The 13,294-nt window shown below is 37.9% G+C and overlaps 1 protein-coding gene across 1 annotated transcript in view; it reads left to right on the forward strand.

Moving 5' to 3' along the window:
• The window catches only part of CRPPA (CDP-L-ribitol pyrophosphorylase A), a 115,843-nt gene that overhangs the window by 23,324 nt on the left and 79,225 nt on the right, over positions 1-13,294 (forward strand). Inside the window, exon 3 of the mRNA XM_054059292.1 lies at positions 2,423-2,572. Within this exon, the coding sequence (XP_053915267.1) occupies positions 2,423-2,572 (150 nt within the window). The remainder of the gene's footprint in view (positions 1-2,422; positions 2,573-13,294) is intronic.

The raw sequence follows: 13,294 nt of genomic DNA on the forward strand, positions 1-13,294 counted from the left end.
ATACAGATACAGACATTCATGAATTTTCATTGTGCAATAAACCAGATGTCAAGAAAACAATGTGTTTCAGAGCTCTTTTAAGAATATAATTCTGAGCATTTCAATTTTATTGAATTGCAGTTTGGTTTTTTGTTCCTCAGAGTGCGTGTTTCAGTTGTGAGATTTGGTTATGCAAGTCACATTGTATTCTGTTGGTCTGTTTTATGCTTAAAATGTAACATGACATGATTGTTAAAAATCGTAATAAAATATTGGAAGTCCTCCTTTGCTTACTGGTTTTCTGGTATGGTAACTGTTTTGGGGAAAAAAAAAAAAAGAAAAAAGACTTAACTAATTACAGAAAAGCTGTGGTTAGCATACTGCTCTGTCTCTTTTCCCATGACCTTCTAATTTTATGATTTTTATGTATGTGTGTGACTAATTAGAATATAACGGCAGAGGCAAATAACATAGTCCAAATGCCCAGCAGCTGGGATACAGAGGTAATAACCCATGTCCTGGAAATAGAGAAGCGACAAGTTCCAGATAATTCGTTCTCTCTACTTCTGCTGTGCCCCGCATTTCCTCAAAGTACATGTGTTAAGTTTGACTCCTCATTAATACACTGACCTATTACCAAAATTTTAGTGGTGTTAGTTTTGTCAGTTTGTCTGTTCTATGACAGAATTAAGATTGATCCTGCCTAATACAGAGAGGTGGACTAGGTGATATCTTGAGATCCTTTACAGACATTTCTGTGATTTCATGGTTCTTGCTGATCTTTCTTTACTATTTTTTGCCTTTGGATGGTAGTTTTTTCCTCCATGTGGTGTTTATATATAGATATCTTTTCCCATTTATCAGAAAGAAAAATTGCCTTCAGATTTTGAGAAAGTAGTTCAGATATTTCTCTGTCACATGAATACTTTGAATCTTCTCTCTCTCTTCTCCCTGCCTGGGTAGCTCATGTTTATCAGAACTTTGTGGGCATGAGAAATTGGTTAACATTTCTGTCCTCATTCTATAAAAGAATGAACTAAGAAGCTGTTTTAGAGCTTATAAAATTCTCAACATGCGGACTGCATTCCTCTTTGTTTTATTGTTCAGTAGTGTGAAAGGGGGAGGGAGGACAACCAGTTCTTTCTCTTCTAAGAGAAAGAAGACTTGGTGCTTCTGGTGTCTCATTCTGCCACTGTGTGCTTATGCGAGGTCGGAAATCTTGGAAGAATGGGCAGGTCTCTTATGTATGAGGGAGGGATCTGCCAACAGGACATAAATGAAATCAACAATAACAGTGCTCTTTTTTATGTGATAAGATACCTATCTTTTTTTCTGTGTCAAAGCTCACTAGACCTCAGAAGATCATCTGTGATTGCAATGAAAAGGGTCAGAATTTGCCATTAGGAGTGTTTTTCTGGGTATACTGATTTAAGATGCTGGATAATTCCAAAGGTTTTGTAACAACATCAGATATTCTTTTCAATTATTCTTAAAAATAGATGATAAACAGTACAGTGTAAGGACACCATTCTCAGTAGTTAGCTTTGTTAGGGAGCGTGCTTTTTGCCCTGTGACTTCATAAGCAATGTTCTACCATTGCATCCTTTTCTTTGTTATTGTATGGACAACTCTTGTTCCAAATGCCTTTAGCTCCATATAAAATTGTGAGCTTTTGATAAATGACTAATAAAGTGTGGGTAATTTTCTTGTATCAAAATGACTAAATACAGCTTGGAGAGCTCTCTTTCAGAGATGTCATAGATCTGTAATACTACATATAGGTGAAAAGATCAAAGATACATGTATAATTGATTTCAGATCTAAGCAAAACCAAAACTGAAATACAAACTTTTGAGTATTTATTCTAGGGCACAATCCTGCTGGTTAGTGAATACTTTCTGAGGTGTGTACTGCATTCCTAGTGACTTCACTGGTAAGTGTGGATGTTCAGTTTTTCACAGGGTGAATTTAACATGGAGGAACAATCTCAATTTTCTGAAATTTTTCTTGTTGGTTATTTCTGAGCAGTTTAGTAAAATGGAAATTTATGAAAACGATAGAAGTTGTGGATTGTCAAGACCTCCCAAATGTGTCTCCTGCTGTTTCGTATATGAATGTGCCTAGAACTGTCCTCGCAGAAACCATGTAGTATCTATGTATAAGAAGGTCTGAAAAAATGGACATGCTAGATCCATATGTGTATTTGCAGTAGACATTTATCAAAGACTAGTTTTTTTGTAAACTGACCTTCAGTGTGTTCTTATGTGCTCTTCTGTTGCTGTTTTGATGTAAAAAGTCTCATACAGGCTAAGTAGTACAACTGTCGCTTTATGAGGTGTATGATAGATAAAGTAGAGAAAGCTCATACTTGTTTTGACTGTGGCTCACTGATATACATGAATATTAATAACATTTAGGCCTCTTATTGTGTCTTGTTCCATAGGCAGCAGGAGCAATTCGTCCTCTGGTTTCTACTGTTATTGCCTCTGCTCCAGATGGCTTTTTAGACCACTCATTGGAACGTGCCAGGTACAGAGCAAGTGAAATGCCTCAGGCTTTCTTATTTGATGTAATCTATCAAGCATACCAACAGGTAAGACTTTGAAACTTTCTAAGACTTTTTTCCACTTAATTTAATTTAAAAAAAGAAAGAACTATTTCTTTTCTTTCAAAAACAGAAATTCGGCATTTATTTCAGACCGCATCAAACTATGCATATTACTTCTCTGTATTCTTTTGCTGACACTGCTTTATCATTGTGATCTATTCAAGTATTTCCGTTATCAAACTGCCAAATACAAGGTAGGTGAGGGATCTAACCTGGAAAGTGTATAGGGACACTGCCTGGTTGTGTAGGGATGAAGTCAGGAATGCCAAGGTAGAGCTGGAGCTGAACTTGGCAAGGGAAGTAAAGACCAACAAGAAAGGCTTCTACAGATACGTCAATCAAAAGAAGGTTAAAGAGAATGTACCCCCACTTATGGCTGAGAATGGTGACCTTGTATCAACAGACAAGGAGAAGGCTGAGGTACTTAACCACTTTTTTGCCTCAGTCTTCACTGATAGCTGCTCTCTTCACCACTCCTGTGTCATGGGACAGCAAGGTGGTGACCAGGGGGGTAAACCCCTTCCCACAGTAGAGGAGGATCGGGTTCACGAACACCTGAGGAACCTGAATATGTATAAGTCTATGGGACCTGATGAGATGTATCCCAGAGTCCTGAGGGAGTTGGCAGATGTGGTTGCCAAGCCACTCTCCATGATATCTGAAAAGTCATGGCAATCAGGAGAAGTCCCTGGTGACTGGAAGAAGGGCAACATTGTGCCCACTTTTAAGAAGGGTAGGAGAGATGACTATGGGAACTACTGACCTGTCACCCTCACCTCTGTGCCTGGGAGAATCATGGAGCAGATCCCCCTAGAAGCTATGCTAAAGCACATGAAGGACATGGAGGTGATTAATGGCAGCTGGCATGGCTTCACCAGGGGCAAGTACTGTATGGCCAGCTTGGTGGCTTTCTATGATGGGGTAACCACAGCAGTGGACACGGGTAAACCGACGGATGTGATCTATCTGGACTTCTGTAAAGCCTTTGACATGGTCCCCCACAACATCCTTCTCTCTGAATTGGAGAAATGGATTTGATTGGTGGACGGTTTGGTGGATAAAAAACTGGTTGGATAGTCGTATTCAGAGAGTAGTGGTCAATGGCTTAAAGTCCAGATGGAGATCCGTGATGAGTGGTGTCCCTCAGGAGTCTGTTCTGGGACCAGTGTTGTTTAATATCTTCATCAATGGTATTGACAGCAAGATTGAGTGCACCCTCAGCAAGTTTGCAGATGACACCAAGCTGAGTGGTGCAGTTGCCACACTGGAAGGATGGGATGTCATCCAGAGGGACCTGGACAAACTGGAGAAGTGGGCCTGTATGAACCTCATGAGGTTCAACAAGGCCAAGTGCAAGGTCCTACACCTGGGTCAGGACAATACGTGATTTCACTACAGGATGGAGGATGATGTGATTGAAAGCGTCCCTGCAGAGAAGGACCTGGGGGTGCTGATCAATGAGAAGGTTGACATGAGCCGGCAATGTGTGCTCGCAGCCCCAAAGGCCAACCGTGTCCTGGGCTGCATCACAAGAACTGTGGCCAGCAGGGCAAGGGAGGTGATTCTGCCCCTCTGTTCTTCTCTGTGAGACCCCACCTAGAGTATTGTGTCCAGTTCTTGATTTCTAAACATGAGAAGAATATAGAGCTGTTGGAACAGGTCCAGAGGAATGGTACAAAGATGATCAGAGGGCCGGAGCACCTCCCCTATGAGGACAGGCTGAGAGACCTGTAGTTGTTCAGCCTGGAGAAGAGAAGACTCCGAGGAGATCCTACAATGACCAGTACCTGAAGGAGGGCTACAAGAAAGCTGGAGGATGGTGTTCAGAAAACTGTTCACAAAGGCTTGTAGTGATAGGATGAGGGGGAATGGATATAAACTGGAGAGGGGCAGATTTAGACTAGATATAAGGAAGAATATTTTCATCATGAGAGTGGTGAGGCACTGGCACAGGCTGCTCCATCCCCGGAGGTATTCAAGGCCAGGCTGGATGGGGCCTTGGGCAGCCTGATCTAGTAGGAGGTATTCCTGCCCATGTCAGGGAGGTTGGAACTGGATGATCTTTAGGGTCCCTTCCAACCCAAACTATTCTATGATTCTGTGATCTAAACGGAAAGACTGATTTGCTGTACTTTTTACTATGCATTAAATAGATTATGTACATGAGTGGGCTGATATGTTTGAAGTTATGAATACATTGGGTACGTATTGTTGACTGAGAGCGTCACAAGGAGTTTTGGATGCACAGTGTAACAATGACTTTATATATAACAATATGGTGGGATACAGGCTGTTCTAAAATATTGGGATAATATTAGCTTGTTACATCCAGGTAAATAAGTTTAATTTGTTTTACATTGTGTGTGTATTGCACATACGTTGATTAGTGCCTGAAAATAATATTTGCGTAGTCTCTGTTGTAGTTCTCATTTTTTCCTAATATATTGCTTTAATGTCATCTTTACTTAAGAAAAGCAAAAATTGTGGGTAGCGTAATAGACCCTTTTATCCCTTTGAATGGTTGCTTTTGTTTGTTCCACCCTGTATTCACAGTTTACTGGAAACATTCTGGGCTTTTGTCTCATCATTCTGCTTCCTTTTCATTCGTCACTTTGTGGAAATTGCCTGTCCTGCAGGTATCTTCCAGAGTGACTGAAAACAGGGCTTTTCTTCTTTTGTCACTTGGAAGGAGTTATTTTTCACTCTAGTAATGCTGACAGTCATGCTTCCCATCAGTTTTTGTTTTCTGGAGTAAACAAGCCATTAAATTAGTGATAGCCACCTTCGGAGAATATATAGCTTAGAAGTCACCAACACTAGAACAAATGCATGGACAGATGATGAAGAATAAACAGTGGCTGAGTTGTTCAGTAATTGTTTTACTTTGAAATGTTGGCAGAAATTCTGTGTCATACTCATAATGCTTAGTACTTGAAGCTGCTCTTAGATGCTGAAGATGAAGGGCTGTCTAAGATGAAGAACTACTCAAGGGATAGGATTAGCTTGTCTTTTTACTTCTAATGGGAAATGGGGATGTTCTTGGTGTTGATGGTAACATACAGCTGAAACTTGTAAGTGAAAGACTCTAGCTTGAATATAGTGCATATACTCGTGATAAGGGCACCATACATGTGTGTAGTACACATCTCAAAAGACAACAGCTACTGTTAGTTATACAACTGTTTCTTTCTTCTTCTTGTATATCTCTTTTGGTAAATTGCACGTTTATATTGTTCCTCAAAAAAAAACCCCAACCAAAAAACAACCCCCTATTTTTTCCTACTTTGTTTGCTCTTAGTTTGCAGATACAGTGGAGCTGGCAAATACATTAAAAGATTTTGCCCTCAATGCCTTGCTCAAAAGGCAACTATATTTGCAGTCCCCATGCCCCTCTTAATAGCGTGTTCTTCTCACATATGCATTCCATCAGTCTTCTTTTTGTATCCCTGCTCTTTCAAGAACAAGCCACCAAAGTTGTTAGCGAGCAACCAAGGCTATGGTTCCTTGTCCCCAGTTCCCTTTGCATTGGCCAAATTCTGGTAATTTAAATACTCTGTGCCTTGGAGCTCTGGAAAGGATAACACTTCGCTAAACCTCTCAACTCACATTGTTTCCGAATTATTTATGCTTCAATGGTGCCTAGCTGTCCAAGTCAAGGATTAAGACCCTATTGTTCTGGGAACTGTACAAACAAATATAAAAGATAATTGGTGTCCTGAAAAACTTAGTCAAGCTACTGTAGGACAGATTTTTGGAGGAATAGATGCAGCTCTTGATTCTTCCTAAGTATTAACATCCCCATTATTAGTTCCCACGGCAACCTGGTGAAGTAGGTAAGTATCATTGCACAGTTTAACAAAGCAAACCAAAAATTCGTTACTCATGTTGCGAGTCATTCACAAAGTTAGGAATGGAATTAATTTTGGCCCACTTGGCATGGAATCACAATACTATTCCTGTTTATTTTATACAGTTGTGACCTTTATGCAACAACAGTGTGGGGAAAAACAACAGTCAAACGTGCATTCCTTAGAAAGAAACTGTCCATTTGAATGATTGCTTCAGATAACAGCCTTTACAGTTACACTGAGTAATGTGGAATACTGCTTTTAAACTCCATCTGTATTTCAGTGCATTGTCTCGTGTGAGTAGATTTGGAGAGTGTACTTCCAGATCCGTTTTTTTTTATTGAATGTAAGATGTCTGAGTATCTTGATCCCTAAGTTACAACATTCAATTAAAGGTCAGTTCTCTGATCATTACAGGTTTGCCGTCTATAGTCTTTCTTTTTTCTTTTCTTGTCTGGCACCAATCTGAGCAGAGCAGACTAGCGCTCCTTCTCCATTTATTGCTCTTTTGAATGTATTTAGAACTAGAAAGGCATAAGTTATAAGACTGTTAAAATATGTAAAAATACTTTAGTATGATCTTTATTGAATTAAAAATAATTTCTGTAGGAAAAAAAAATCCATTTCTTGCTTGATTAAACAATGATATTAATGATTTAGGGGAAAATACATGCCTTCTACATAAAATTAATTGAAGTAGATATAACAAGTGCCAAAGATTGGTTTACAATATTGTCTTAAAATGTGTACATAGTACAGTAAATTCCCTTTATATTTGGTGCCAAAAATCAAGCACAGATTTTGAGGATGTTCAGTCAGTTTTTTTGCATGCATTTCATTGTTACACTTCTTATTTTGTGTGCCAGATCTCAATTTAGTTTTCACTCTTTACCTCTTCCGTGTTGCCTAGAACGTATATATTCCAAACATATAATTGCTGAGGTATATGTTACTTTCTGATTTAATTCTGATGTCAAGATTTCTAACATCGTAACTATTAACTTCTATGCTTTACAGTAGTGCTGTTGAAACCATTTAAATTTTCTCACTTAAGAATTGCATGCACTCCATTGTCTTTGTAATGACTTTGAGAGCTCATTAAAACAAACATTCTTCATTACTCACATATATGATGTTTAGGCACCCTTTAACATGGCTTTTTGAAGGTTTAAACCCAGAACTTTTGTCTTTTTTATGTGATTTTTCTGTCTTTGAGTTTTCTTTTTTACAACTACTTTGTGGAAAAAGAAGAAGAACTGTTTGACTGAAGTGACAGCAAAGTAGAGTCTTGTTTGGTCAGTTAGCCAGAAACGTGGTTAAATATTCCATCCATTACTTCTGAAGTGTTCTATGAAATAATTTCTGTATTCCTAATTTTTGCTTGTGTTGCCTGGGAGAATTAGGTTCTGTGTGAAGGTATACATTATATTATTTTCAAAAGGGTTCCTTGTTGCCAGTAATCATATCTCCTTTTGCTAGATGTATTGACTTGAAATTTTCTGTTCTTTGGGATGGTCCTCCTCTCACAATTCCATAATGTTTCTTAATCCTGATGGGGAAATCATGCATCAGTTTTAACATCAGTTAGTAGTGGAAACAGCTTATTTTTTTTTTTAGTATGTCTGTGTTAATGCTGGAGAGAGGGGAAAAAAGACTAGTGTCCTATTTTTTTTGGTTGGTTTTTTTTTTTACTGGGGGCAAAGCAGGCGATTTGAGAACCATTGTTGTTTCTTGGTGTAAGAAGAAATTGGAGTATTTTGTATCTGCCTTTCTGTGATGCAGCAAGTAAGTGGAGGTGCAGCAGGAAAGGGAAAGCTTTTCAGTATTTTTCTACCTCAAATGATAATTGCTCCATTGCAGCAAGATCAGAAGACCACTGCTGAAGAGCTACTCCTTCCACTCCAGAATAGTGATACTGATTTTAACACTTTTATAAAGTTTCTCTTACATCGTTATACATTTTACTTGTAACTAAGGATACCTCTTGGCCTCTATATTAGCCATCACATAAACCAGACTAAACCCATTTACAGTCAATATTGGAATTAAGCAACTGTTCAGAGCCCACAAGAGCCAGTGGAGCTAAAATGATGTCTTGATCTTAAAAAGAATCACTACTCTGACTTACGTGTCATTAGATAGAGCACTTATGCCTATTCATTTATTACAGCTAATGTAATTTTGCCAAATAGAGGCACCTGTCTCTATGTAATTCTGCTTAATGCTTTCAGTTGCAAATGGCTGTGTTCTGTTGGTTGTATGAAGCATGGGAAAACAGCCATTTACTTTGTAGTAGGATTTTGGAATTTAGCATTGAGATGGCCCTGAGGCAAGAAAAGGATGAATTATACAGGCCTTCTTACAGCTTTTATTTGTATGATGTGTGCTTGGCACAAAATGGACCAGTAACAGACGAAAAGAATTGCAAGTGTAGAAAGAACTGTATTTATACCGTGTGTGGTATCTCGCAGGTGGAGGCTTTACCTTAGCCAGGGGCTTTTCATTGGCATGTTGGGTAAAAGGCCACATAAATGTGGGAAGGGGATAAATGTAATATTGCATCAGTGCTCTTGATTCTGGTATGTCCTTATTTGTGAGTTCTTGTCTCCTGCATATTGTAATGAATTGTACCACTAACCTTTAGTAAATATTAGTAGAGGACAAGATAAACTATTTAAATAAAAATTGCAAATCTGTGATAAGTAGTAAAGCTTGTGGAAAAGTTGTAAAATCAAAGAACCCATGATTTGCTGCAATTCTAACCTACCTGGGACAAAACTAGCCAGTTGGATTTGTTTTGGTTTTTTTAGATTAATGAGAATTAAATTCCTGGTCTTTGCAAATGCATGTTTCTCTTCTGTTCTTATCAGCCCTAAGAGAAATCAGAAAAGTGTGTTAATTGAAAATCGACTCTTTCCAAAGATAGCAAATAAAGGATAAATTCCTTAGACCAGACTTGTTCATTTTTGCTTAAGGTAGTTTCATGTTTCTGTTCAGCTTTTTAAATTAAATAGAAGCAAATGTGAAGTATGATCCTGTAAGCTTGGGAGGGGCGGGGAACGCTTCACTTACTAGAAGTCAAACATTCCCCTGGAGCAGTATCTTTTAAGGAATTAGAGTATCAGGAAGTCAGGTAGACTACCTCTTTCCTTTAATCAGAGTAGACTGAGACTGATTTCTGTAATACCTATTTCTGACACATTGTGAAAGGCACAGAGGTCTTTTGTCTTTAACACAAAGCATCTTGTTGTGTCATGTCACATTAGTATACAAAGTAACACAACCGCAATAGGCAAAGGCTGAAGTACCCAAACTTAGAGCATTGTGTATTTGCAATGTATCTGCCAAAGTAAGGAAGGCAGCAGGAACAATTGAAAAGCTTTGCTTTTCCTGGTCTGGCAGAGAAACAACTGAAAATGGAGGCAGAATGGGATTGGTGTGTAGAAGACCCTGACTAGCTTCTGTGTCAGAGGTGTAATCAAAAAGCCTAGGGAAGTTGATGTGATGGTTAGAGAGTTGTCAGTCTGAATGTTGGAGATATAATAGGATTGTTCACTAATGTGACCAGTTTGGTGAAGCCGAGGACCTTGAAAGAGGGAAGGGCTACTCACAGCAGAAGAAAAGGTGGGACATCTTAGAAAGCTATTCTGCAGGAATCCTTCACATGTGGATGGCATGGCAAAATCTGCTCACTATTTAACGATAGAGTGATAGGTTAAAAACAATCTTAATTTAAAAAAAATAATTTCGGTACACATTTTTTTCCCGATAATATGTTGTTTTACAAGTAGCCTCAATGTCTTCTGTACCTGGGAAGACTGTGGGCATGTTTGTATTGCATATGTTGTTAGTTTAATCATCTGTTGATAGTGATTTGTAGGTGACGGAAATTTATATTTAGCTAATCAGAACAACGAAGCTGAAATAAAAAAGGAATAAAAAAAGGAACAGGAAGGAGGACTATTTATTGAATGAGGATGAGATTCAACATGTTTAGAGATGTTTCTCTGATGCATGTCTCAACTCTTACAGATGGCCACATGGAACAGAATGACCGTAGGGATTCTATCTAATCTGTGTAGAAACTACGTAAAGACTAATACTTTTTGGAACTACTCTGAATTAATACATATGCTCATAGCCAACTTTGCCCACTTTTTGGATAATAAGCAATCACATTTACTTATGGGAGATTACAGCATAGGAAAGAGCTGCTATATATAAGCATAGTAATGACAAGATGCAAAATAATAGTGTGTCAGGGAGAATCAAACAAATACTTTGATGCTAAATTCTGGGAGGCAGATGTTCTTCCACTCCCAAACTATCATTACAAGATGTCCTCAGATGGAGTTGAGATGGGGAAAAGAGGTATTCTGTCAACTATCCAACTTGATCCTCAGTAGAAGAAAAGGAAAACCTTTTTTTTTTTGTAAAAGCAAAGCCTTCATGAATTGTTCTGAATTGTTCTTGTCTAACAACCCCTTGAGAATGTTCAGGGAAAATTTTGCCAGAGTAAGAAAGAAAGTTGGCTAATGCTAGGTCCATTGTAGAAGTATTTGCTCAGAGTATTGTCTTTCCTGTATGTAAATAATAGGGAGTGTATTCCATGTGGATTCTGTAAACTTCTAATGTGCTTTTTGAAAGGGCAAACATTACTGAGATTCTTCTTCAAACATGTGTGAAGCATTTTAGCATCCTCTGTAGTGGGGAAGTGGAGTCAGCTGTAGCAGTTTAGTAATATTTTGGCATAGGTCAGGCAAGTCCTTCGAGGCAAAATGTCTAGACTGATTTGGGGATTTTCCTGTGGGTTCATTCTTTGTTAAAGAAATCAGTGTCTGTCAAATTAACATTGCCAGGAGCAACAGGCGATTAAATGAACAGTAGCGGACAAATTGTTAACTGAAACCTTGGCAACTTTGCGAGCAAGGGTCATATTCAGAAAAAGGACCAAAGGGTCAAAACACAAGGCAGAATTTTGGCACTTAAGTCTAGTGCTGGAATCCTGAAAAAAGACACTGCTCACCTCCCTCCTAATACTAAAGATATCTGAATATTCAAGGCACCTCATTTTTTTTTTTTTTTTAACATTCACTAAATATTAAACTTTGTGCAAGCCAAGGCATGTAAGTATGGCAAGACTGAACAGCTTGATATTTTCCTTCTGTAAACAGTCACTTAGAGGAAAAAAGATACTTAATTTTTTTGCCTGATGTTATTCGATCATGAATTGGTAGTATGGGTCAGAGCTGTTTGCTTTTGTAGTTTAAAAACACTGAAAAAGAGATAATCATTGTTTTTAACAGATGGAAAAATGTAGGTAAGATATTTTATCATAAGCTCTAATGTGCTTTTTTTGTTCTTAAAAAGCGGTGGACACTGTTTAAGTGTATTATGTTGTGAGGATCATCAGTTTGCCTCATTCGTCTTTAAATGTTTTTTGCAGTTTCTATATGATTTATATGTGTATGGAGATCCACTTCCTTTTCTACCATCCACAGATTTGGTCACCCACTTTGCTTTTTTATTTTGCAGTTATATGTCCTGGCCTTCTAAGTACATGTCGTGTAACATAGTTGTTATTTTTTTCCTAATTCTGCACTCCTAATTCTGCATTTCGTAATTCTGCATTGTGTCTATGGAATTTCTTCATTTTATTCAACTCTCTTCTGAAATACTGAATCAAGAAGTGATACAACAATTAGAAAAGAGCTAGTTGAAGTAATAGTAAACTACTACTTATATGAGGACACTACTGCGAGTTAGTGCTTTTCTTTGTATGGAGTCCTAAAGGCAGCATACTTCCAGCTGCCTATAAAATGTAATAGGTAAGTACAGTTTTAGTGTTACTATCTACTTGGTTGGTCCAAGTCAACCTACTTGACTGAATAGTGAACTAGCATGGATTATTTCAGTTTGTTTAAATTCCTACTCCAGTTCCCTTGATGGTATAATAATACAGATTTTAATTGGAGGTATAATTGTATCAAGATGGGGAATATCTATGAGTTTTTCCATGTGCAATCTAAGCATATGAAATAACCTAACAAAGGAAGCCTTTCTGCTCATTTGTCCATGGCTCATTAGGGTTTTAGATCTGATTGTTTGACAAGGAAATCTGTGCAGCTTCCAAATTTTGGAAGAAAAACTAGTATCTCGTTTCTCTTTACTTGAGAAGTTTTTACTTTATTAACAGCGCCCTTTCATTGTTGTGGTCCTTTTTGGCTAAGATTTTATGTCTGGTTTTATTCCCAATTACAAATAATTTCTTTGGAGCTGCAGAAGAACAGAGTTCTGTTCCATTTCATTCCTCCTGAAAATTGGGAATTTTCTGGTTTTGATGCAATATTGCAATGGACCTAGTTTTTAATAAAGCGGTTTTGCAGAAGATTTTGATTTGCTTCTCTTCAGGCTGATTCATACAGGTCATTGCCTAAATATGAGGTTATCACCCTCACCTAAATGAATATCCTAATTTGTACAGTCTTCAGGTTGTAGTTCTGAGATGTTTTCCAAAGAGATCTTATGGTTACTTCATTTGTCATCTTTTTATTTAAGCAGTTTGATCTGGACATTTAGAGGAATAAATTTTTTTTTTCTTCTTCTTCCCTATGCATAAAACCTACCCAATTCTACAGAATTCTTTTCAGATAAATATTCTAAATTAATTTTGTCAATAATGCTTCCATTTACTGAAAACCCGAAGCTAGATTGGTGGTCTATTGAGAAAAGTGTGCTAGTTTAGATAGTTCTGTATTTGATTAGTTCCTTGGCGCAATGGTAGAGCCAGGATATTGAATGGATCCCCACCTTGCCCTAATTAATTTCTGCCACAAGAATGTTTGGAGAAATTCTAATG

This window comes from Cuculus canorus, chromosome 2, assembly GCF_017976375.1.
Source record: "Cuculus canorus isolate bCucCan1 chromosome 2, bCucCan1.pri, whole genome shotgun sequence".
NCBI lineage: Eukaryota > Metazoa > Chordata > Aves > Cuculiformes > Cuculidae > Cuculus > Cuculus canorus.